The sequence below is a fragment of the Nerophis lumbriciformis genome, linkage group LG10 (genome assembly GCF_033978685.3).
Source record: "Nerophis lumbriciformis linkage group LG10, RoL_Nlum_v2.1, whole genome shotgun sequence".
NCBI classification, from domain to species: domain Eukaryota; kingdom Metazoa; phylum Chordata; class Actinopteri; order Syngnathiformes; family Syngnathidae; genus Nerophis; species Nerophis lumbriciformis.
In genome coordinates, this window is record NC_084557.2 from 4,767,501 (window position 1) to 4,793,739 (window position 26,239).

At 43.0% G+C, this 26,239-nt stretch overlaps 1 protein-coding gene across 1 annotated transcript in view; it reads right to left on the reverse strand.

Moving 5' to 3' along the window:
• The window catches only part of tmtc3 (transmembrane O-mannosyltransferase targeting cadherins 3), a 65,124-nt gene that overhangs the window by 28,164 nt on the left and 10,721 nt on the right, over nt 1-26,239 (reverse strand). Inside the window, exons 4-6 of the mRNA XM_061969346.2 lie at nt 21,761-21,860; nt 16,808-16,923; nt 16,575-16,747 (exon numbers count right to left, since the gene is read on the reverse strand). Coding sequence (XP_061825330.2) covers nt 16,575-16,747; nt 16,808-16,923; nt 21,761-21,860 — 389 coding nt within the window. The remainder of the gene's footprint in view (nt 1-16,574; nt 16,748-16,807; nt 16,924-21,760; nt 21,861-26,239) is intronic.

Below are 26,239 nucleotides of genomic sequence, written 5' to 3' on the forward strand. Positions count from 1 at the left end.
TGTTACCAACCATTGTGTATTATTCAAACTCCCCTAATTCAGCTGGCTAGTTGTTATCAAGAGTACTAAAACCCTTTTCAACATGATTCTGACAACTAAGTAGGCTAAATAACTTTAAACTTTAATACATGCTCGGATAGGCCAGTATCGGTCAGTATCGGTATCGGATCAGAAATGCAAAAACAATATCGGTATCGGATCGGAAGTGCAAAAACCTGGATCGGGACATCCCTATTCACAATACCATATTACGATTACAACAGTAGTGAATATCCATTTAAGGATGGTGGTAAGTGAAAGGGTCCCCCAGATAAGCTAGAAGAAGAGTTTGGCAGGGGGTCCAGAGGTCAGTATATGCATGGAATGCTGAGACATGGTGGCAAGCACAAAAACGCGATATGACAAACACAAAATAGGAGACACAAAAGCAAGCATACACATACATACATACATACAACCACGCACAACCCAACAGTAGTCTAACCTCAAGCCACATGTGACAATGCTAATCCTCTAAAGGAGCACCAGCCATTCACATGAGGCATTAAGAGATAGGTGGTTAATAGGTATGATTTCACTTTCTTTTTGAAGTTGGAGAATGAATACAGCATCCTGAGGCTAGCATCAAGCCGGTTCCAGATCTCTGGTCCCCTGCATACAACACTTGGAGCAGTACAAGCCAGTAGACGATGTTTACCTGATATCAGGTCAAAGTTAGGAGTGTTGTGGGCATGCTGGGGATGAAAGATAGGAACCAAGCTACAGAGCCTGAGATTCAGCCTGTGGATGACTTGATAGGTTAGACCAGTGTTTTTCAACCTTTTCTGAGCCAAGGCACATTTTTGGCGTTGAAAATATCTGGAGGCACACCACCAGCATCCATCCATCCATCCATCTTCTTCCGCTTATCCGAGGTCGGGTCGCGGGGGCAGCAGCCTAAGCAGGGAAGCCCAGACTTCCCTCTCCCCAGCCACTTCGTCCAGCTCCTCCCGGGGGATCCCGAGGCGTTCCCAGGCCAGCCGGGAGACACAGTCTTCCCAACGTGTCCTGGGTCTTCCTCGTGGCCTCCTACCGGTCGGACATGCCCTAAACACCTCCTTAGGGAGGCGCTCGGGTGGCATCCTGACCAGATGCCCGAACCACCTCATCTGGCTCCTCTCGATGCGGAGGAGCAGCGGCTTTACTTTGAGCTCCCCCCGGATGACAGAGCTTCTCACCCTATCTCTAAGGGAGAGCCCCGCCACCCGGCGGAGGAAACTCATTTCGGCCGCTTGTACCCGTGATCTTGTCCTTTCTGTCATAACCCAAAGCTCATGACCATAGGTGAGGATGGGAACGTAGATCGACCGGTAAATTGAGAGCTTTGCCTTCCGGCTCAGCTCCTTCTTCACCACAACGGATCGATACAGCGTCCGCATTACTGAAGACGCCGCACCGATCCGCCTGTCGATCTCACGATCCACTCTTCCCTCACTCGTGAACAAGACTCCGAGGTACTTGAACTCCTCCACTTGGGGCAAGATCTCCTCCCCAACCCGGAGATGGCACTCCACCCTTTTCCGGGCGAGAACCATGGACTCGGACTTGGAGGTGCTGATTCTCATCCCAGTCGCTTCACACTCAGCTGCGAACCGATCCAGTGAGAGCTGAAGATCCTGGCCAGATGAAGCCATCAGGACCAAATCATCTGCAAAAAGCAGAGACCTAATCCTGCAGCCACCAAACCGGATCCCCTCAACGCCTTGACTGCGCCTAGAAATTCTGTCCATAAAAGTTATGAACAGAATCGGTGACAAAGGGCAGCCTTGGCGGAGTCCAACCCTCACCGGAAACGTGTCCGACTTACTGCCGGACACCACCAGCAGAAATCATTAAATAAATGATAATAAATGGGTTATACTTGTATAGCGCTTTTCTACCTTCAAGGTACTCAAAGCGCTTTGACAGTATTTCCACATTCACCCATTCACTCACACATTCACACACTGATGGCGGGAGCTGCCATGCAAGGCGCTAACCAGCAGCCATCAAGAGCAAGGGGTAAAGTGACTTGCCCAAGGACACAACGGACGTGACTAGGATGGTAGAAGGTGGGGATTGAACCCCAAGTAACCAGCAACCCTCCGATTGGTGGCACGGCCACTCTACCAACTTCGCCACGCCGTCCCAAAATTAAAAAAACGAAACTCAGTTAATAGTAAAAAGTCGTTGTCACAATTGTTGGATATGACTTTAAACCAAAACCATACTTGCCAACCTTGAGACCTCCGATTTCGGGAGGTGGGGGGGTGGGGGCGTGGTCGGGAGTGGGGCGGGGCGTGGTTAAGAGGGGAGGAGTTTATTGACAGCTAGAATTCACCAAGTCAAGTATTTCATATATATGTATATATATATATATATATATCTACATCCTGAAAATATGCAAACAAAACTGTGTTTGGATAATTGATACTTCAAACTTGCATAAATAAATATTAAGGAATATAACATAACTTGGCTTCTGAGAGCTTCAAAATGTAATGAATAAAATGCTAAAGTTGTTGATAAACAAGCAATTAATTTAATAATTAAATATGGTCATTTTAAATGAATTATTATGATAATTTAAAATTAATTATTTCAAATATGTTTATTTTAATGTAAAATTCTATGGCTGGATGTAATAAGGAGTCAGAAAAAATAAAAAAATAAAAATACAATTAATTTTGATGTTTTTAGCAAAATGTAGTAAAAATGTATTTAGTTTTATTCTTTTGTTAATTAATAAATATCTATTTATTTTTAGGTAAGATAAACATAATAATACAATGTATCTCTAGTCTGGATGATTTAGTTCTTGTCACCCTGTTGTCCTCCCGTAGTGAAAAAAGGCTGTCCTCACTCAGGTCCGCATGGAGCTGGAGGGGGCGTGGCCTCCAGCTCCGGCTGAAAATCGGGAGATTTTCGGGAGAATATTTGTCCCGGGAGGTTTTCGGGAGAGGCGCTGAATTTCGGGAGTCTCCCGGAAAATTCGGGAGGGTTGGCAAGTATGACCATAACCAACTATGTATCAATATAGCTCTTGTCTCAAAGTAGGTGTACTGTCATCACCTGTCACATCATGCCATTTTTTGCTGTTTTCCAATGTGTAGTGTTTTGGTTCTTGTCTTGCGCTCCTATTTTGGTGGCTTTTTCTCTTTTTTTGGTATTTTCCTGTAGCAGTTTCATGTCTTCCTTTAAACAATATTTCCCACATCTACTTTGTTCTAGCAATCAAGAATATTTCAGTTGTTTTTATCCTTCTATGTGGGGACTAGAGATGCGCGGATAGGCAATTATTTCATCCGCAACCGCATCAGAAAGTCGTCAACCATCCGCCATCCACCCGATGTAACATTTGATCAGAACCGCACCCGCCCGCCATCCGCCCGCACCCGCCCGTTGTTATATATCTAATATAGACGATGCAAGGCATTAGTGAGGTTATAAAGCTTTTGCCTGTTAAAGAAAGGAGACTGATCCAATGCAGCACAGACATTCGCGTGCCACGCTGTCACGACCCAGACGCACACCAGTGCGCAATCATATGGTAGCCGCGCTGAGCGCACCTCCAAGCGCATCTCGCTGCCGGCGACGGCCGGGTATGGGCCCAACGCTCCAGCGCCATCCATTTTCAGGGCTAGTTGATTCGGCAGGTGGGTTGTTACACACTCCTTAGCGGGTTCCGACGTCCATGGCCACCGTCCTGCTGTCTATATCAACCAGGGTGAGCCCCACCCCTTTCGTGAGCGCACTGCATGCGGAGTGACCCCTGTTACGCGCCCCCGGCAACAGGGGTGGCGGGCAGGTAAGGTGCGCGGGCGGAGCGCGCGGAGTGACCCCTATTACGAGCCCCCGGCCACGGGGGTGGCGGGCAGGTAAGCTGCTTATCTGCTGCGCGTGACGCCGGCCGCGGCGAAGGCGGACGAGGCGGGGTGTCGGTGCGGTGGGCGCGGTGGTGACCCTGGACGTGCGTCGGGCCCTACTCGCGGATCGCCTCAGCTACGGCTCCCAGTGGGGCCCTCTCGGGGGAAGGGGCCTCGGTCCCGGACCCCGGCGAGGCGTCGGGGGCCTTCTCCGCTCCGTAAAAGTGTCCATCTCTTTTTCTTTTTTTTCTTCTGTTGTGGCATATGCAGCAGGTGCCTGCTCGTTTTTCGTATGTGGGTAACAACATTTAACTATGTATATATATTTCCGAATTGGTTTAACTGCCACCCGCCTGAATCTATTTCAAATCTAATTTTTTTTTATTTCAACCGCCCGACCCGACCCGACCCGACCCGCGGATAAAATCTAACTTTTTTAAATTTCATCCGCCCGATCCGCGGATAATCCGCGGTTGTGCCCGCAAACCGCGCATCTCTAGTGGGGACATTGTTGACTGTCATGTCATGTTCGGATGTACATTGTGGACGGCGTCTTAGCTCCACAGTAAGTCTTTGCTCCACAGTAAGTCTTTGCTGTCGTCCAGCATTCTGTTTTTGTTTACTTAGAAAGTTTAGTTCATTATTCTTCGGTCAATGGTGAACAAAATAAACAAACAGTTGTACATTCATAGATTGAAAATGAAAATGTTGCAGACCGAAAGGGTTTAGGCTGAAGTTGAACACTTATAGCGCCTAACCCTATAAACAATGTCAAGTACAAGATGAACTTCCGAAAATTATGAAATGTCTTTTGTACAACATATTATAAATACACATTATACACAATATGAACACTGTTCAATTATATACACAGTAAAGGCATGTGAAATATCCTTATACGCGTGTTAAACCTTTGTACCAATTTATATAGTATATACAAACAATTATACTTCCATTATTATTTATATCCCACATTTAGTATTTTAATTAACATTGATCATAGTATTAACTACTGTGTTGATTCAAGAGTGATATATTTTTCCAAGACATTGGTCTTAAAGTGTTTTTTAAATGTGTGAATGGACCTGGAACATTTGAAGGAATCATCCAAGCTGTTCCACAGTTGAACCCCCCTGACAGAAACACATCTACTTTTTAAGCTTGTTCTTATCTTAGCTTTCTGGAAGACAGCTGAACCTCTGAGGTCATAGGGATTCTCTCTGGGTTTGAACCTCTCCTGTAGACACCGAGGCAGCATGTGGATATGAGCTTTGTACGTCACAATAGCAGTGTTGAGGTCAACAAGATCGTGCAGTTTTAATGTCTTTAATTTAATAAACAGAGCATTGGTATGGTCATGATAATCTGCATAATTTACAATTCTAATCGCTTTCTTTTGAAGTAAGAATATAGAGTTGATGTTTGTTTTGTAATTGTTAGATTTCAACACAATAATTAAGATAAGGGAGTACGAAAGCATTATATAACATATTAAGAGCCTTTTGATTTACGGAGTTTTTGATTTTATGTAACATTTTTTGCCATGTTTGTCTTAAGTATATTTATGTACAGTTTCCAATTTAATTTATCATCTATATAGATTCCCAAAAATGTTGTTGAATACACCCTTTCTATCGCCATATCATCAATTCTTATATGACACTGTATGTTATTTTTCCTATTTCCAAAAATTATATATTTTGTTTTATTTAGGTTGATTGACAGTTTATTGGCATCAAACCATTGCTTTAGTATGTGGAGTTGGCTCTCTACAGTCTCTAAGAGTTGGCCAAGGTCTTGCCCAGAACAGTACAGACTTGTATCGTCAGCAAAGAGAATACAATTGAGTTTTTTTAAAGATTTTGCAGATATCATTAATATACAGGTAAAAGCCAGTAAATTAGAATATTTTGAAAAACTTGATTTATCTCAGTAATTGCATTCAAAAGGTGTAACTTGTACATTATATTTATTCATTGCACACAGACTGATGCATTCAAATGTTTATTTCATTTAATTTTGATGATTTGAAGTGGCAACAAATGAAAATCCAAAATTCCGTGTGTCACAAAATTAGAATATTACTTAAGGCTAATACAAAAAAGGGATTTTTAGAAATGTTGGCCAACTGAAAAGTATGAAAATGAAAAATATGAGCATGTACAATACTCAATACTTGGTTGGAGCTCCTTTTGCCTCAATTACTGCGTTAATGCGGCGTGGCATGGAGTCGATGAGTTTCTGGCACTGCTCAGGTGTTATGAGAGCCCAGGTGGCTCTGATAGTGGCCTTCAACTCTTCTGCGTTTTTGGGTCTGGCATTCTGCATCTTCCTTTTCACAATACCCCACAGATTTTCTATGGGGCTAAGGTCAGGGGAGTTGGCGGGCCAATTTAGAACAGAAATACCATGGTCCGTAAACCAGGCACGGGTAGATTTTGCGCTGTGTGCAGGCGCCAAGTCCTGTTGGAACTTGAAATCTCCATCTCCATAGAGCAGGTCAGCAGCAGGAAGCATGAAGTGCTCTAAAACTTGCTGGTAGACGGCTGCGTTGACCCTGGATCTCAGGAAACAGAGTGGACCGACACCAGCAGATGACATGGCACCCCAAACCATCACCCAACCATGCAAATTTTGCATTTCCTTTGGAAATCGAGGTCCCAGAGTCTGGAGGAAGACAGGAGAGGCACAGGATCCACGTTGCCTGAAGTCTAGTGTAAAGTTTCCACCATCAGTGATGGTTTGGGGTGCCATGTCATCTGCTGGTGTCGGTCCACTCTGTTTCCTGAGATCCAGGGTCAACGCAGCCGTCTACCAGCAAGTTTTAGAGCACTTCATGCTTCCTGCTGCTGACCTGCTCTATGGAGATGGAGATTTCAAGTTCCAACAGGACTTGGCGCCTGCACACAGCGCAAAATCTACCCGTGCCTGGTTTACGGACCATGGTATTTCTGTTCTAAATTGGCCCGCCAACTCCCCTGACCTTAGCCCCATAGAAAATCTGTGGGGTATTGTGAAAAGGAAGATGCAGAATGCCAGACCCAAAAATGCAGAAGAGTTGAAGGCCACTATCAGAGCAACCTGGGCTCTCATAACACCTGAGCAGTGCCAGAAACTCATCGACTCCATGCCACGCCGCATTAACGCAGTAATTGAGGCAAAAGGAGCTCCAACCAAGTATTGAGTATTGTACATGCTCATATTTTTCATTTTCATACTTTTCAGTTGGCCAACATTTCTAAAAATCCCTTTTTTGTATTAGCCTTAAGTAATATTCTAATTTTGTGACACACGGAATTTTGGATTTTCATTTGTTGCCACTTCAAATCATCAAAATTAAATGAAATAAACATTTGAATGCATCAGTCTGTGTGCAATGAATAAATATAATGTACAAGTTACACCTTTTGAATGCAATTACTGAAATAAATCAAGTTTTTCAAAATATTCTAATTTACTGGCTTTTACCTGTACAATAAAAACAATTTTGGTCCCAGTACAGAACTTTGTAGCCAGTTCAGTTTTAGTTTCGTTCTGCATAACCTTCCCTAATCTTCAAGCCTTTTCTTAGCGGCACTCACCTTTTGTTTATTTTTGGTTTAAGCATTAGACACCTTTTATACCTGCACACTGCCTCCCGCTGTTTCCGACATCTACAAAGCAATTAGCTACCTGCTGCCACCTACTGATATGAAAGAGTATTACACGGTTACTCTGCCGAGCTCTAGACAGCACAGACACTCAACAACAACACTTAATTTGCAGACTATAATTACTGGTTTGCAAAAAACATTTTTAACCCAAATGGGTGAAATTAGATAATCTCCCACGGCACACTAGTGCCGCGGCACAGTGGTTGAAAAACACTGGGTTAGACAAGCATTGTGATAAATACTGAACTCTTGTCAGTCTTAAGAGATGATAATTATGGAATAGATGTCGAGTGGGGGCATTAAACTTGGACCATGACACGGCCCGTCTGATTTTCTTTTGCATGGATTCTAATTTGTGAAGGTAGGTAGGGAAGGTGTTACCACCAGATCATAATTGCCAACCCTCCCGAATTTTCCGGGAGACTCCCGAAATTCAGTGCCTCTCCCGAAAACCTCCCGGGACAAAATATCTCCCGAAAATCTCCCGATTTTCAGCCAGAGCTGGAGGCCACGCCCCCTCCAGCTCCATGCGGACCTGAGTGAGGACAGCCTTTTTTCACGACGAGAGGACAACTGGGTGACAAGAAATAAATCATCCAGACTAGAGATAAATTGTATTATTATGTCTATCTTACCTACAAATAAATATATTTATTAATTATTCTTTTTAAAACTACCGTATTTTCCGCACTATTAGCCGCACCTAAAAACCACAAATTTACTCAAAAGCTGACAGTGCGGCTTATAACCCGGTGCGCTTTATATATGGATTAATATTAAGATTAATTTTCATAAAGTTTAGGTCTCGCAACTACGGTAAACAGCCGCCATCTTTTTTCCCCGTAGAAGAGGAAGCGCTTCTTCTTCTACGGTAAGCAACCGCCAAGGTAAGCACCCGCCCCCATAGAAGAGGAAGCGCTTCTTCTTCTACTGTAAGCAACCACCCGCCCCCGTAGAAGAAGAAGAAGCGCGCGGATATTACGTTTCATTTCATTTGTGTGTTTACATCTGTAAAGACCACAAAATGGCTCCTATTAAGAGACACGCGTACAACGCAGAATTCAAACTCAAGGCAATAAGTCACGCAGTAGAACACGGAAATAGAGCAGCAGCAAGAGAATTGAAGCAACAAGATGACCTGCGCCACTAAGACAGGGAGACAGCGCCGGACGACATACGCCAACATCTGCCAGTGGATTGTAAATGCCTGGGCGGATATATCGGTCTCAACTGTGGTCCGAACTTTCCGGAAGGCAGGATTCACGGAACTGCTGGACAACAATAGCAACATTGACTCTGATGACTTCGACGAGACGGAGCCGGCCATTTTGGATCCCGTATTCGCCCAACTTTTTAATTCGGACACCGAAGGAGAAGAATTCGAGGGATTTATGAATGAAGAATAACTTCAGAAAGTGAGCGTTATGTTTATTTTGTGTGTTGTGACATTGCTATTGCTCTGCACTATTTTGAATTTTACTATGTTTGTGATTGCACATTTGCACATTACCGTACATTTTGGGAGTGAACAGAGTTGTTAGAACGCTGGTTTTTAATATATTATTAAAGTTTGACTGACCTATCTGACTGTTTTTTTGACATTCCCTTTAGCGCAGTTAGATGCGGCTTATAACACGGGGCGGCTTATAGGTGGACAAAGTTTTGAAATATGCCGTTCATTGAAGGCGCGGCTTATAACCCAGGGCGGCTTATGGTGCGGAAAATACGGTAAATACATTTTTACTATATTTTGCTAAAAACATCAAAATTAATTGTATTTTTATTATATTTTTTCTGACTCCTTATTACATCCAGGCATTAGAATTATACATTAAAATAAACATATTTGAAATAATTAATTTTAAATTATCATAATAATTCATTTAAAATGACCATATTTAATTATTAAAATAATTGCTTGCTAACAACTTTAGCATTTTATTCATTACATTTTGAAGCTCTCAGAAGCCAAGTTATGTTATATTCCTTAAGATTTATTTATGCAAGTTTGAAGTATCAATTATCTAAACACAGTTTTATTTGCATATTTTCAGGATGTAGAGATATATATATATATATATATATATATGTGTATGTGTATATATATATAATATATATATATATATATATATATATATATATATATATATATATATATATATATATATGGGCTTCACGGTGGCAGAGGGGTTAGTGCATCTGCCTCACAATACGAAGGTCCTGAGTAGTCTTGGGTTCAATCCCGGGCTCGGGATCTTTCTGTGTGGAGTTTGCATGTTCTCCCCGTGACTGCGTGGGTTCCCTCCGGGTACTCCGGCTTCCTCCCACTTCCAAAGACATGCACCTGGGGATAAGTTGATTGGCAACACTAAATTGGCCCTAGTGTGTGGATGTGAGTGTGAATGTTGTCTGTCTATCTGTGTTGGCCCTGCGATGAGGTGGCGACTTGTCCAGGGTGTACCCCGCCTTCCGCCCGATTGTAGCTGAGATAGGCTCCAGCGCCCCCCGCGACCCCAAAGGGAATAAGCGGTAGAAAATGGATGGATGGATGGGTATATATATATATATATATGTATATGTGTGTATGTATATATATATGTATGAAATACTTGACTTGGTGAATTCTAGCTGTCAATATACTCGTCCCCTCTTAACCACGCCCTCAACCACGCCCCGAACCACGCCCCGAACCACCCCCGACCCCCGACCACGCCCCCTACCTCCCGAAATCGGAGGTCTCAAGGTTGGCAAGTAAGCACCAGATGACATTACAGTAGTTTAGATGTGGTTTAAAGAGAGTTTTGTATAGAGTAAGTAGAGCATTAAGAGGAAGATAATGACAAAGGTGAAAGAACAGGCCAACATATTTGGATAATTTGTTTAACAGATGGCTAATGTGACATTTGAAATTGAGTTATTCGTCAATGATGACCCCCAGGAATTTTGTGGAGTTCACTCTCTGTATTTCCTGCCCATTGATGTTGATATGGCAGTGCTCAGTATTTGTCCGGTTTTTATTACAACAAAATAAAATACAATTTGTTTTATCAACATTAAGCGAGAGCTTTATTCATCTACTTTATTAATACTATTAAGGATATTTTCTTGATGCTAACAAATAGCACCAAAGACGCTATAATGTGGTCATCCCTGTCGAATAAAGCACTTGTTTTTCCTGCACAACAACTAAGCTTTGTTATGAAAACGCAAAATTACAAAATAGGGTGGATTGGACCAACAATCACAATATTTATTACTAGGACTTAACATAACGTTAGTTAATTTGCACAAGAAGGTCTTCTAGTTATATTTAGGCGTAGCAAACACAAAACAACACAAACTAATTGTCACATTTTTACGTTTAGTTCTGCTCTCAAACACTACTAATATATCCATCCATCCATCTTCTTCCGCTTATCCGAGGTCGGGTCGCGGGGGCAGCAGCCTAAGCAGGGAAGCCCAGACTTCCCTCTCCCCAGCCACTTCGTCCAGCTCCTCCCGGGGGATCCCGAGGCGTTCCCAGGCCAGCCGGGAGACATAGTCTTCCCAACGTGTCCTGAGTCTTCCTGGTGGCCTCCTACCGGTCGGACGTGCCCTAAACACCTCCCTAGGGAGGCGCTCGGGTGGCATCCTGACCAGATGCCCGAATCACCTCATCTGGCTCCTCTCGATGTGGAGGAGCAGCGGCTTTACTTTGAGCTCCTCCCGGATGACAGAGCTTCTCACCCTATCTCTAAGGGAGAGACCCGCCACCCGGCGGAGGAAATTCATTTGGGCCGCTTGTACCCGTGATCTTGTCCTTTCGGTCATAACCCAAAGCTCATGACCATAGGTGAGGATGGGAACGTAGATCGACCGGTAAATTGAGAGCTTTGCCTTCCGGCTCAGCTCCTTCTTCACCACAACGGATCGATACAGCGTCCGCATTACTGAAGACGCCGCACCGATCCGCCTGTCGATCTCACGATCCACTCTTCCCTCACTCGTGAACAAGACTCCGAGGTACTTGAACTCCTCCACTTGGGGCAAGGGTCTCCTCCCCAACCCGGAGATGGCACTCCACCCTTTTCCGGGCGAGAACCATGGACTCGGACTTGGAGGTGCTGATTCTCATCCCAGTCTACTAATATAGTAGAGAGTAAACTGGATTGCGTCACAGAAAGTTTCTCAAACAAATCAAAATGTTCAAAGATTTTACAAAGTGATCTCTGCAGACACAAGCTGTCCGATTGTATTCCACAAGATGATGAAAGTGATCTTTTTAAGAGCCATTTCCTTTATGCCTGACTTTATGAACCACTTCTTTCCGGACTCTCTCAAAGTTCTTTCCTATCTCTCTGTTTGAACGACTGGAACAGCCAAAAACAGAACAACTGCTCAAACTCTACACTCACTCTCACTTGTTTTAATGCTACGCTCAAGCTGCTTGACCATCGCGACGTGAAGAAGAAAACCGGACGTGGCGTCATATGCAACCCAGCCATACAGTTTCAATATGATACTTGACATATTTTACATATTTTCATTTAATTTTACATGTCTGTCTATCTGTGTTGGCCCTGCGATGAGATGGCGACTTGTCCAGGGTGTACCCCGCCTTCCGTCCTTATGCAGCTGAGATAGGCTCCAGCACCCCCCCCGCGACCCCAAAAGGGACAAGCGGTAGAAAATGGATGGATGGATGTCTGAAAAGGAGTAGGATGAAGCAAAGCTTATTTCATCCTTCACCTTTTCCACTTCACAGCAATTACTAACACAAATGTTCACTTCCCGTTTTCAATATGTAACAACTTACATCAATGATTTCTTAATACGCTATGATTGATATGAAATGTTGCATTTCTAAATATGGCAAACATTTCAATAAAAACAATTCTGGGCTTCTTCACGTAGATTGTAGTTGAGACATTTTTTTCAAAGATGACTGACATCATTTCTTCCAGAAAGTATGAGAATGTGTGAGCTGCTGCCTGCTCTTCTGTACTTATATAGTCATCTCATATTTGTCAAGGTATTTACGATGGGTGTAACGGTACACAAAAATTTCGGTTCGGTACGTACTGTACCTCGGTTTAGAGGTCACGGTTCGGTTCATTTTCAGTAAGAAAACGACAAAATATACATTTTTGGGTTATTTATTACCAAATTTGCAAAATCTTCCACCAAAAATATTTTTCTTGGTGGAATATTTGATGTGAAGTAATGGGAACCTTGGATAGGTCAATAATTCATAATAACATTGATTTTGATTCAATATTATGTTTTGAGCAATGACAGTTTGAAAGAAAAAAAAACAGCTTTGTTTTATTAGTCAACATTGCAACTTTTTCTAAATTAAATTAAACCTTTAAGCTTTTTTATTTCACTTTTGTTATGTTTTTGTTTATTTTGATAGTATTTTTAGAATGTGCCGTGGGCCTTTAAAACATTAGCCGCAAATGGCCTCCGGGGCACACTTTTGACACCCCTGCTATAGATAATAAAAAATTAAATGTGATAAATCTATGGATAAAAAGCAGAGCCTGGCGACGCATGCGCGTTTATCATAACTCTCTCTCTCTCTCTCTGTCTCTGCCCCTCCCTCACCAATGCTGCTGCGCAAATTTGCTTTGTTTTTAACCCCTTCTTAACCCTGAATGTACATTGAAAATACACGCAACCCTAACTCAAAATGCCGGACATTTGAGGCATTTAAGAAACTCCGCCCTGACAGCTCCGCAAAAGAGGACATGTCCGGTGAAAAGAGGACGTATCGTAGCCCGTTAGCTGCTAGCATGCCGTGTGTTGTGCCTCGGTGTGCATTGTTTACACAACGTGCGTTACGCTACTTAATATGTCCGTGTGGAAACTCGTTCGGTACACCTCCGAACCGAACCGGAACCCCCGTATCAAAACGGTTCAATACAAATACACGTACCATTACACCCCTAGTATTTACATAAAGTTTGAATTTTTGAAATGTTTTCAATCATCTTCATGTCCTTCCGTGTCTGTCAAAATTTTGGACTCAAACTTTGTGCGAGTGTTGCGAACAGAGGCGTGACGAGTGATCGCTGCAGTAGCTAAAACAGGAGGAAGACTCCAGGAAAGAAGGACAAAAACTGGAATTCCCGGTGTAACACGGGTGGGAAATAAGCCATATTTCCTCTCATGGCATGTCCTCATATTACCTGCGCCGTTCCCACGTTTAATCTCGCGAGTTTAACACACACGCTCACGTGACCCGCTGCAGACAATCACCCTCTATAATATCCAGCATTCCGAGAAGGCTGCCAGGTGCGGTGGCTAAACCTGGGGACATATGAAGCCGGTATGTTTTAAAGTTGTCGTTTGCTTGCATATTGTAAAAACAACCGTCCAACATTTTACAACTAATTGTAAACTTGTAGGTGCCGAACATCAGGGACGTGTTGCGACGAGAGAGTGTGTCGATGATAAGATATTAAGCCAAGTTGGTAAGTGAATCTGTTTGCTAATATTAGCGGTTAGCATCGGGTTTTAATCCCGTTTCCTCCAATGTTTCTGATCCGATTGAATTTATATTTATGTCGAGTCTTTATTTTGGGTATTTACATATGGTAACTGAGTGTTGTGGCGTTTTAAGGCCATTTGCACTTTTTATGCTATGGTAAAGACAATGAATGAATACTGCCGCTGGTGTGCGGTTACACACGTCATAGTGACGTCACTGTTATTGTTAATGTTACCGTATTTTCCGCACCATTAGCCGCACCTAAAAACCACAAATTTACTCAAAAGCTGACAGTGCGGCTTTTAACCCGGTGCGCTTTATATATGGATAAATATTAAGATTCATTTTCATAAAGTTTCGTTCTCGCAACTTCGGTAAACAGCCGCCATCTTTTTTCCCGGTAGAGCAGGAAGCGCTTCTTCTTCTACGCAAGCAACCGCCAAGGTAAGCACCCGCCCCCATAGAACAGGAAGCGCTTCTTCTTGTACTGTAAGCAACCACCCGCCCCCGGAAGAAGAAGAAGCGCGCGGTGCATGCTGGGATATGTGACGTTTCATTTCCATTTGTGTGTTTATGTAAAGACCCCAAAATGGCTCCTATTAAGTGTGTTGTCTGTCTAATTATAAATAATGCAGACGAGGCGTGTTAACTGAGTTCTCAACGTTTACTCACAGCGTGCTCATAACCACATTCTAACTGCCAGCATACAACAACGCTTCTCAGGGCTACCGCGCATGCTCGTAACTATCGTTGCATGCTGGGTAGTGTAGTTGTTATATTTGCTAGCTCATAACATCACTTTAAGAGACACGCTTACGCGCTTAATTCAATACTCGCCGTCATTCCGGGTGGATTGACAAAAGACCTCCAGCCGCTAGATATTGGTGTCAACAGGGCATTCGAAGCTAGACTGCTAACTGCGTGGGAACAATGGATGACAGAAGGCGAACACACATTCACTAAGACGGAGGCAGCGCCAGACGACGCCAACATCTGCCAGTGGATCGTAAATGCCTGGGCAGATATTTCGGTCACAACTGTGGTCCGAGCTTTCCGGAAGGCAGGATTCACAGAACTGCTGGATAACAGTGACACTGACTCCGATGACTTCGACGAGACGGAACCGTCCATTTTGGATCTCACATTTGCCCAACTTTTCACTTCGGACACCGAAGACGAAGGATTTACGAATGAAGAATAACTTCAGAAAGTGAGCGCTATGTTTATTTTGTGTGTTGTGACATTAACGTTCGAGCAACATTATGTTGCTATTGCTCTGCACTATTTTGAATTTTACTATGTTTGTGATTGCACATTTGCGTACATTTTGGGACAGAGTTGTTAGAACGCTGGTTTTCAATATATTATTAAAGTTTGACTGACCTATCTGACTGTTTTTTTGACATTCCCTTTAGCGCAGCGTAGGCGCGGCTTATAGTCCGGGGCGGCTTATTGGTGGACAAAGTTATGAAATATGCCATTCATTGAAGGTGCGGCTAATAATCCGGTGCGCCTTATAGTGCGGAAAATACGGTACTCCCGTCATAGTGACAACACTGTGTACTGTCGTGTTTATTTTATACAAGAATGTGATTGTTTAAATATTGTTAATGTTAGCAGTATTATAGCTAATAATGATAATAATAAGTGTAACTTATCTATTGAAGGTCGAACGATAGATGACTTAATGTTGATGTTTATGTGCGCACATTGATTGAACTTCGGGTCCTGTGCTTACGCAGGCCAGGTCCCTAAGTCTTGGATGGCGAGCTGTAGATAGGCCTCGAGCCTGAGCCCAAGGATCTCCACCTCTCAACCCCTGAACTCCACCTGCTCTGGTCGGACCGGTAGGCGGCTTATAGCCGAACCCCTTGCCTCGCACCTCATTGCTCTGCGGCCCTTTGCACTACCTCATACACACCCTGCCCATAAACTGAACTCTCACTACAAACTGCCATATCCACAACCCCAAACCATGTGGCTGTATGAACTCTGAATGCGCATATGGACTGTGATCAGTCTCATATGACCTTTTAAGAACTTTTGATACTACCTGTTATGAATTACCTGAACCCTTGCTGTTTTTTTCTTTTGTTTTGAATGGCCATTCCTATCAATGTCTGTCCACTATTTGTTGCACTGTACATATTCAAATAACACCAGTATAATTTAAAGCATTTAATTGTGTCTGTCCTACTCTCTCCGAGTCTTAATCTAGACTTCTGATTAGCCCAAATATTGAGAACGTCTACTATACTAGCTAACGTACCTGTTACACCAGCATACAATAAAAGATAATGGGGGGGGGGCATGTGAGCAGTGGTTATTGCTATCTACTTTTTAATAGACTTAATATCATAAGTGTACATATTGTATCTGTGGATATATTTTTGTCGATACCGACGTACGTCACGATGCCAAATATGGGCACAGTGGGTGGATCCTAGTCTCATAGGGCCAGGGGTTGGAGTGCCACCTGTCTGCAAAAACTGTTTTGTTTGTTTCTTCCATCAGAATGTGCCAGACTGCATCCCTCTTTACTCTAGTTCACATGAAGCCTCCTACCTGGTGAAGACGGGCAGCTGGGACTGGATGACCTGCACGCGGACGATGACGAGCAGCAGCGTGCTGATGACCAGGACGATGAGCTTGAGCAGCATTTGGAGGACGCCGTAGGGGAAGGCGCCTTTGCCCTGCAGCGCTTGGCGCAGCGTGTCCAGCAACACGGGTAAAGTGAACTGAGGAAAGATGTCAGCGTCTTAACTCCTCGTTTCAACCGGCCATGTGCCAGCGCTTACCCCTTGTGCCACGAAGACCTCGTAGACGCAGCAGATGCCCACCACGGTGATGCCCTGCTCTTTGCACAGGGTTGCTGCGGCCACCAGGACCACCGTCAGAGCGACAGGAGCCCAAACTGAAAAGGAAAGACACAAGAAAAGTCTGGACAGGTTGCACTTATGACAAGAGGTTCATGGGACTAACACATCATCTTTTATGGAACCCTTCAATAATTGCAGCCCATCAAAATAAATACATAATGTGTGTGTGTGTGTGTGTGTGTGTGTGTGTGTGTGTGTGTGTGTGTGTGTGTGTGTGTGTGTGTGTGTGTGTGTGTGTGTGTAATATATATATATATATATATACACACGTACACACATACACACACACACACACACAAATGTGTATATAAAAGTAAAAATAAAATGTAATAAAATAATAAAATTAATAAATAAAATAATAAATAATAAAATAATAAATTACATATTTTCTAACACTTTAATAACTGAGACCCTTTTGCAGCCCATCAAAATAAATACATTGTGTGTGTTATTAATATATATTAGAGATGCGGAGTCCGCGGATTATCCGCGGATCGGGCGGATGAAATTAAAAAAAATTAGATTTTATCCGCGGGTCGGGTCGGGTGGTTGAAATTAAAAAAAATTAGATTTTAAATAGATTCAGGCGGGTGGCAGTTAAACCAATTCGGAAATATATATACATAGTTAAATGTTGTTACCCACATACGAAAAACGAGCAGGCACCTGCAGCATATGCTACAATTAACAGAAGAAAAAAAAAAAGAGATGGACACTTTTACGGAGCGGAGAAGGGACGCCTCGCCGGGGTCCGGGACCGAGGCCCCTTCTCCCGAGAGGGCCCCACCGGGAGCCGTAGCTGAGGCGATCCGCGAGAAGGGCCCGACGCACGTCCAGGGTCACTACCGCGCCCACCGCACCGACACCCCGCCTTGTCCGCCTTCGCCGCGGCCGGCGTCACGCGCAGCAGGTAAGCAGCTTACCTGCCCGCCACCCCCGTGGCCGGGGGCTCGTAACAGCGCGCGCTCCGCCCGCGCAGCTTACCTGCCCGCCACCCCTGTTGCCGGGGGCGCGTAACAGGGGTCACTCCGCGCGCAGTGCGCTCACGAAAGGGGTGGGGCTCACCCTGGTTGATATAGAGAGCAGGACGGTGGCCATGGAAGTCGGAACCCGCTAAGGAGTGTGTAACAACCCACCTGCCGAATCAACTAGCCCTGAAAATGGATGGCGCTGGAGCGTCGGGCCCATATACCCGGCCGTCGCCGGCAGCGAGACGCGCTTGGAGGTGCGCTCAGCGCGGCTCCCATATGATTGCGCACTGGTGTGCGTCTGGGTCGTGACAGCGTGGCACGCGAAAGTCTGTACTGCATTGGATCAGTCTCCTTTCTTTAACAGGCAAAAGCTTTATAACCTCAGTGAGGTTATAAAGCTTGCGCACCAAACACGAAGCAAGGCCATGGTGCAGGAGAACAAAGGACTTCTTTCATTTAAGGTTTGTGATAAACCATCAAACTCATTCGTTAAAAGGACTCTATAGTAATATAAAGCGAATTTTTCTGGACATTATCATGCAAGAAAAGTTTATTTTTGGGACCGCGATCACCGCGTAATGATTTTTAAAGGTTGCATGACAAACATTTAACTGTTCCATGTGATCAGCCAGTGCGATTGGAAATCCATGCTCAATTATTGCCTCCGTAAATAAAACTTCGGCATTTATCACATCCAAAGAATCTGTTTGGGCGACGAAAAACGTTGAAAGTTTTCCACTTGTATCGCTAGCAACGGCATTAGACTTGTGTTTTTTTGTCCCAAAGTGGTCTTTTACATCGCTAATTCCTCCGTGTCCGATCGAAAAATCTTGTCTGCACAAGGTGCAATTCGCGTAGTTTTCACCCTTTTTTTTTTTTTTTTTATTAATGAAAAACCCGGAATAGGTTGATGAAAACCGTACGAATTACGGGAAAACCGGAGTAGTTGGCAGGCTCACTAATGCCTTGCATCATCTATATTAGATCGGGCGGATGGCGGGCGGGTGCAGTTCTGATCAAACGTTACATCGGGTGGATGGCGGATGGTTGACGACTTTCTGACGCGGTTGCGGATGAAATAAATTGCCTATCCGTGCATCTCTAATATACACACACAAATGTGTATATAAAAGTAAAAATAAAATAAAAATAAATGTAATAATAAAATAATAAAATTAATGAATAAAATAATAAAATTAATGAATAAAATAATAAAAAATTAAATAATAAATTACATATTTTCTAACACTTTAATGACTGAGACCCTTTTGCAGCCCATCAAAATAAATACATTGTGTGTGTTATTAAGCACACCTGTGAAGTGAAAACCATTTCAGGGGACTACCTCTTGAAGCTCATGGAGAGAATGCCAAGAGTGTGCAAAGCAGTAATCAGAGCAAAAGGTGGCTATTTTTGAAGAAACTAGAATATAAAACTTGTTTTCAGTTATTTCACCTTTTTTTTGGTTCAGTACATAACTCCACATGTGTTCATTCATAGTTTTGATGTGACAATCTACAATGTAAATAGTCATGAAAATAAAGAAAACACAATTGAATGAGAAGGTGTGTCCAAACTTCTGGTCTGTACTGTACTGTATATATAAACAAATATACATATATACATACAGTATACATACATACATACATATATACATATATATGTCTTAATAAGGTTATCCAAAAAATAGTGCTCGATACCGTAGTAGAGCGCAATATATGTATGTGTGGGAAAAAAATCACAAGACTATTTCATCTCTACAGGCCTGTTTCATGAGGGGGGGTACCCTCAATCGTCAGGAGATTTCCTGACGATTGAGGGTACCCCCCCTCATGAAACAGGCCTGTAGAGATGAAATAGTCTTGTGATTTTTTTCCCACACATACATACATATATATATATATATATATATATATATATATATATATATATATATATATATATATATATATATATATATATATATATATATATATATATATATATGTACACATATATATATACATTAGGGGTGTAACGGTACACAAAAATTTCGGTTCGGTACGTACCTCGGTTTAGAGGTCACGGTTCGGTTCATTTTCGGTACAGTAAGAAAACAACAAAATATAAATTTTTTGGTTATTTATTTACCAAATTTGCAAAATCTTCCACCAAAAGTATTTTTCTTGGTGGAATATTAGATGTGAAGTAATGGGAACCTTGGATAGGTCAATAATTCATAATAACATTGATTTTGATTCAATATTATGTTTTGAGCAATGACAGTTTGAAAGAAAAAAAAACAGCTTTGTTTTGTTAGTCAACATTGCAACTTTTTCTAAATTACATTTAATCTTTAAGCTTTTTTATTTCACTTTTGTTACGTTTTTGTTTATTTTAATAGTATTTTTAGAATGTGCCGTGGACCTTTAAAACATTAGCTGCAAATGGCCTGCGGGGCACACTTTTGACACCCCTGCTATAGATAATAAAAAATTAAATGTGATAAATCTATGGATAAAAAGCAGAGCCTGGCGACGCATGCGCGTTTATCATAACTCTCTCTCTCTCTCTGTCTCTGCCCCTCCCTCACCAATGCTGCTGTGCGCACAATTTGTTTTGTTTTTAACCCCTTCTTAACCCTTCTAACCATTGTTAATACACGCAACCAGGGCAGCGCCGCGGGAGGGGAATGGGGGGGGGGGGGGGGGGGGCGTGTCCGGCGTGGGGAGGGCATGTGGTTGGGGCATGGCCCCGGTCAGCAGCAGGAAGCATGAAGTGCTCTAAAACTTGCTGGTAGACGGCTGCGTTGACCCTGGATCTCAGGAAACAGAGTGGACCGACACCAGCTGGACTGCTGCTGAGTGGTCCAAAGTCATGTTTTCTGACGAAAGCAAATTTTGCATTTCCTTTGGAAATCGAGGTCCCAGAGTCTGGAGGAAGACAGGAGAGGCACAGGATCCACGTTGCCTGAAGTCTAATGTAAAGTTTCCACCATCAGTGATGGTTTGGGGTGCCATGTCATCTGCTGGTGTCGGTCCACTCTGTTTCCTGAGATCCAGGGTCAACGCAGCCGTCTACCAGCAAGTTTTAGAGCACTTCATGCTTCCTGCTGCTGACCTGCTCTATGGAGATGGAGATTTCAAGTTCCAACAGGACTTGGCGCCTGCACACAGCGCAAAATCTACCCGTGCCTGGTTTACGGACCATGGTATTTCTGTTCTAAATTGGCCCGCCAACTCCCCTGACCTTAGCCCCATAGAAAATCTGTGGGGTATTGTGAAAAGGAAGATGCAGAATGCCAGACCCAAAAACGCAGAAGAGTTGAAGGCCACTATCAGAGCAACCTGGGCTCTCATAACACCTGAGCAGTGCCAGAAACTCATCGACTCCATGCCACGCCGCATTAACGCAGTAATTGAGGCAAAAGGAGCTCCAACCAAGTATTGAGTATTGTACATGCTCATATTTTTTCATTTTCATACTTTTTAGTTGGCCAACATTTCTAAAAATCCCTTTTTTGTATTAGCCTTACACAATATTCTAATTTTGTGACACACGGAATTTTGGATTTTCATTTGTTGCCACTTCAAATCATCAAAATTAAATGAAATAAACATTTGAATGCATCAGTCTGTGTGCAATGAATAAATATAATGTACAAGTTACACCTTTTGAATGCAATTACTGAAATAAATCAAGTTTTTCAAAATATTCTAATTTACTGGCTTTTACCTGTATATATACAATGTGTATATATATATATATATATATATATATATACACATTACATATATATATACACACACTCATTATATATATATATATATATCCATCCATCCATCCATTTTCTACCGATGTATGTATGTATGTATATATACTTTATGTATGTACAGTATATGTATGTATATAAAGTGCTTACCGATGGAGCGGTCTGTGCCTGTGGACTTGGTGAAGGCCAGGAACGCGGCCAGGAGGAAGATTGAAGACAAGAGTTCAGCTCTGCCAACCACGCCCGTCACCTGGTGACAGAAAAACAAGCTCTGTAGCTGCGCAGCATCAAAGATTGGGAAAGTACATCACGTATGAAATATACTCCAAACATCTCCCTTCAAGATGCTTTATGACTTTTCATGTTTTCAGTCCGCCTCCATTGTTTGACTGTGTCAAATCAAAGCCTGAAATGTGTGAGTAATAACCCCTTGGACACCTCAAGTGAAGGATGAGGCGTCACACACACACACACACACACACACACACACACACACACACACACACACACACACACACACACACACACACACACACACACACACACACACACACATACACACACACACACACACACACACACACACACACACACACACACACACACACACACACCACACACACACTTTGTAACACCAGCAAGCAGACAGGATACAGCCTGTCTGCTAACATAGTGACACCTTTCTGCAAAGGCTGAGTGCCCCCATGTGGCAGCAATCATATTATTAGGGCCCGCCATGGCCCATTGCAAAAGGACTCCCACAGGGAGTCCTTATGCAATGGGACATAAGGACCTATTGTTATTGTAACGTTTTATTCTTTATTCTTTTTCTTCCGCCGCCTCTTTGAGCACTAATTTGACCCACTTAACATGCTTCAAAACTCACCATATTTGACCCACCCATCAGGACCTGCAAAAATTGTCTTTTAGTAAAAAAACTGAACCGCAAAAATCAAAATTGCGCTCTAGCGCCCCCTAGGAAAAAAAAAAACTAGACTGCCTGTAACTCCCACTAGGAAGGTCGGAAAGACATGAAACAAAAACCTCTATGTAGGTCTGACTCAGACCTAACTTTCATAATAGTACATTCTCGGGCTAAAATCAACAGGAAGTTGGTAATTACCCCTTCAAGACAAAAAAGTACTAAAAACAGTCACTTTTGCCTCTTTGAGCTGTAATTTGACCCCCTTAACATGCTTCAAAACTCACCAAACTGAACACACACATCAGGACTGGCTAAAACTGTGATCTAATGAAAAAACCTAACCCCAAATCTAAAAATTGTGCTCTACAGCAATTTTTTAATAAAACGCACAAAAAACTGCTCCTCGGATGAAAAATCTGACTAAACTGCCTGTAACTCCCACTGGGAAGGTCGAAGAGACATGAAACAAAAACCTCAATATAGGTCTTACTTAGACCTACATTTCATAAATTGACAACCCCCAGCAAAAATCAACAGGAAGTTTGCTATTCCCCCTTCAAAACAATTTTTTTGTAAAAACCGGTCACCTTCCTTCAAAAACGAACTCCTCTGAGCGCGTTTGTCGTTTCGCCTTCAAAATAACACAGGAGAGACATTGAACCCTTGTGAATACTACAACAGAAGCGCTTTTTAATTAACTGCTCCGGTTTTGATTTTATGACCCTTCAAAGACCCGCTGCGCTGATGCTGCTGCAATGCTGTTTTTTTAAGATGGCTGCTTAAAAGCAGGAAGCACCAACGTGCCCACACAATGCAGACAAGGTAGGTACACTAGACAAAAGTCTTGGGACACTTCAGACTAAAAGTAGACAAAAGTATTGGGACACTTAGGACTAGCACCTGCCAAATACGCGGGCCCGTCCAACGCTGCTTGCAGCTTTAATTATTATTATTATTATTCCTGTCACAGGACATCACAGGATCTGCTGTCATCCTTGCAGATCAAAAACAGTTAGGAGCTATTTAGAAGACAAGCCCGAGGTCAAATGTTTGCAGGGATTGAAATAATGCGAGTGAAAATGTGGACACAGAGGGAGTCTTTGTACGGCCGCTCGTCACAAGGAAGTCCTTTAAAGCCAGGCTAGACAGCATAATAAGATCTGCTCACATCCAGGGAGTCTGAAGAATGACTCTGGTTTTTTTGTCTATGCGGGTCATAGGTGCGGCCATGTTGGACAGGATGAATTACACTGCCTCATTGGAGGAGGACAGAAGGACCCACAAAAAAACTAAAAGGTTTTGAGTTCCTCCCCAGCTCTGACAGCGTCTTCATAGATTGAATGACAGCTTTTAGGTCCGCTGTCAGGTTCCTGTCTAACCCTCTGCAGAGAGACAGTATGTGTGTGTTCACGTGTGTAACCCTGTACAGAGAGACAGCTTGTGTGTGTTCACGTGTGTAACCCTGTACAGAGAGACAGCTTGTGTGTGTTTATGTGTCTAACCCTCGGCAGAGAGACAGCTTGTGTGTGTTTATGTGTCTAACCCTCGGCAGGGAGACAACTTTTGTGTGTTTATGTGTCTAACCCTCTGCAGAGAGACAACTTTTGTGTGTTTATGTGTCCAACCCTCAGCAGAGAGACAACTTTTGTGTGTTTATGTGTCTAACCCTCTGCAGAAAGACAACTTTTGTGTGTTTATGTGTCCAACCCTTGGCAGAGAGACAACTTTTGTGTGTTTATGTGTCTAACCCTCGGCAGAGAGACAACCTTTGTGTGTTTATGTGTCCAACCCTCTGCAGAAATACAACTTTTGTGTGTTTATGTGTCCAACCCTTGGCAGAGAGACAACTTTTGTGTGTTTGTGTCTAACCCTCTGCAGAAAGACAACTTTTGTGTGTTTATGTGTCTAACCCTCTGCAGAAAGACAACTTTTGTGTGTTTATGTGTCTAACCCTCTGCAGAAAGACAACTTTTGTGTGTTTATGTGTCCAACCCTCTGCAGAGAGACAACTTTTGTGTGTTTATGTGTCTAACCCTCGGCAGAGAGACAACTTTTGTGTGTTTATGTGTCCAACCCTCTGCAGAAAGACAACTTTTGTGTGTTTATGTGTCCAACCCTCTGCAGAGAGACAACGTTTGTGTGTTTATGTGTCTAACCCTCAGCAGAGAAACAACTTTTATGTGTTTGTGTCCAACCCTCTGCAGAGAGACAACTTTTGTGTGTTTATGTGTCTAACCCTCGGCAGAGAGACAACTTTTGTGTGTTTATGTGTCTAACCCTCTGCAGGGAGACAACTTTTGTGTGTTTATGTGTCTAACCCTCTGCAGAGAGACAACTTTTGTGTGTTTATGTGTCTAACCCTCAGCAGAGAGACAACTTTTGTGTGTTTATGTGTCTAACCCTCTGCAGAAAGACAACTTTTGTGTGTTTATGTGTCCAACCCTCTGCAGAGAGACAACTTTTGTGTGTTTATGTGTCTAACCCTCTGCAGAGAGACAACTTTTGTGTGTTTATGTGTCTAACCCTCTGCAGAGAGACAACTTGTGTTTATGTGTCTAACCCTCGGCAGAGAGACAACTTTTGTGTGTTTATGTGTCTAACCTTCAGCAGAGAGACAACTTTTGTGTGTTTATGTGTCTAACCCTCTGCAGAAAGACAACTTTTGTGTGTTTATGTGTCCAACCCTCTGCAGAGAGACAACTTTTGTGTGTTTATGTGTCCAACCCTCTGCAGAGAGACAACTTTTGTGTGTTTATGTGTCCAACCCTCTGCAGAGAGACAACTTTTGTGTGTTTATGTGTCTAACCCTCGGCAGAGAGACAACTTTTGTGTGTTTATGTGTCCAACCCTCTGCAGAGAGACAACTTTTGTGTGTTTATGTGTCTAACCCTCTGCAGAAAGACAACTTTTGTGTGTTTATGTGTCCAACCCTTGGCAGAGAGACAACTTTTGTGTGTTTATGTGTCTAACCCTCGGCAGAGAGACAACCTTTGTGTGTTTATGTGTCCAACCCTCTGCAGAAATACAACTTTTGTGTGTTTATGTGTCTAACCCTCAGCAGAGAGACAACTTTTGTGTGTTTATGTGTCTAACCCTCTGCAGAAAGACAACTTTTGTGTGTTTATGTGTCCAACCCTCTGCAGAAAGACAACTTTTGTGTGTTTATGTGTCCAACCCTCTGCAGAGAGACAACTTTTGTGTGTTTATGTGTCTAACCCTCAGCAGAGAGACAACTTTTGTGTGTTTATGTGTCTAACCCTCTGCAGAGAGACAACTTTTGTGTGTTTATGTGTCTAACCCTCTGCAGAGAGACAACTTTTGTGTGTTTATGTGTCTAACCCTCGGCAGGGAGACAACTTTTGTGTGTTTATGTGTCTAACCCTCTGCAGAGAGACAACTTTTGTGTGTTTATGTGTCTAACCCTCTGCAGAGAGACAACTTTTGTGTGTTTATGTGTCTAACCCTCGGCAGAGAGACAACTTTTGTGTGTTTATGTGTCTAACCCTCAGCAGAGAGACAACTTTTGTGTGTTTATGTGTCTAACCCTCTGCAGAAAGACAACTTTTGTGTGTTTATGTGTCTAACCCTCGGCAGAGAGACAACGTTTGTGTGTTTATGTGTCCAACCCTCTGCAGAGAGACAACTTTTGTGTGTTTATGTGTCTAACCCTCGGCAGAGAGACAACTTTTGTGTGTTTATGTGTC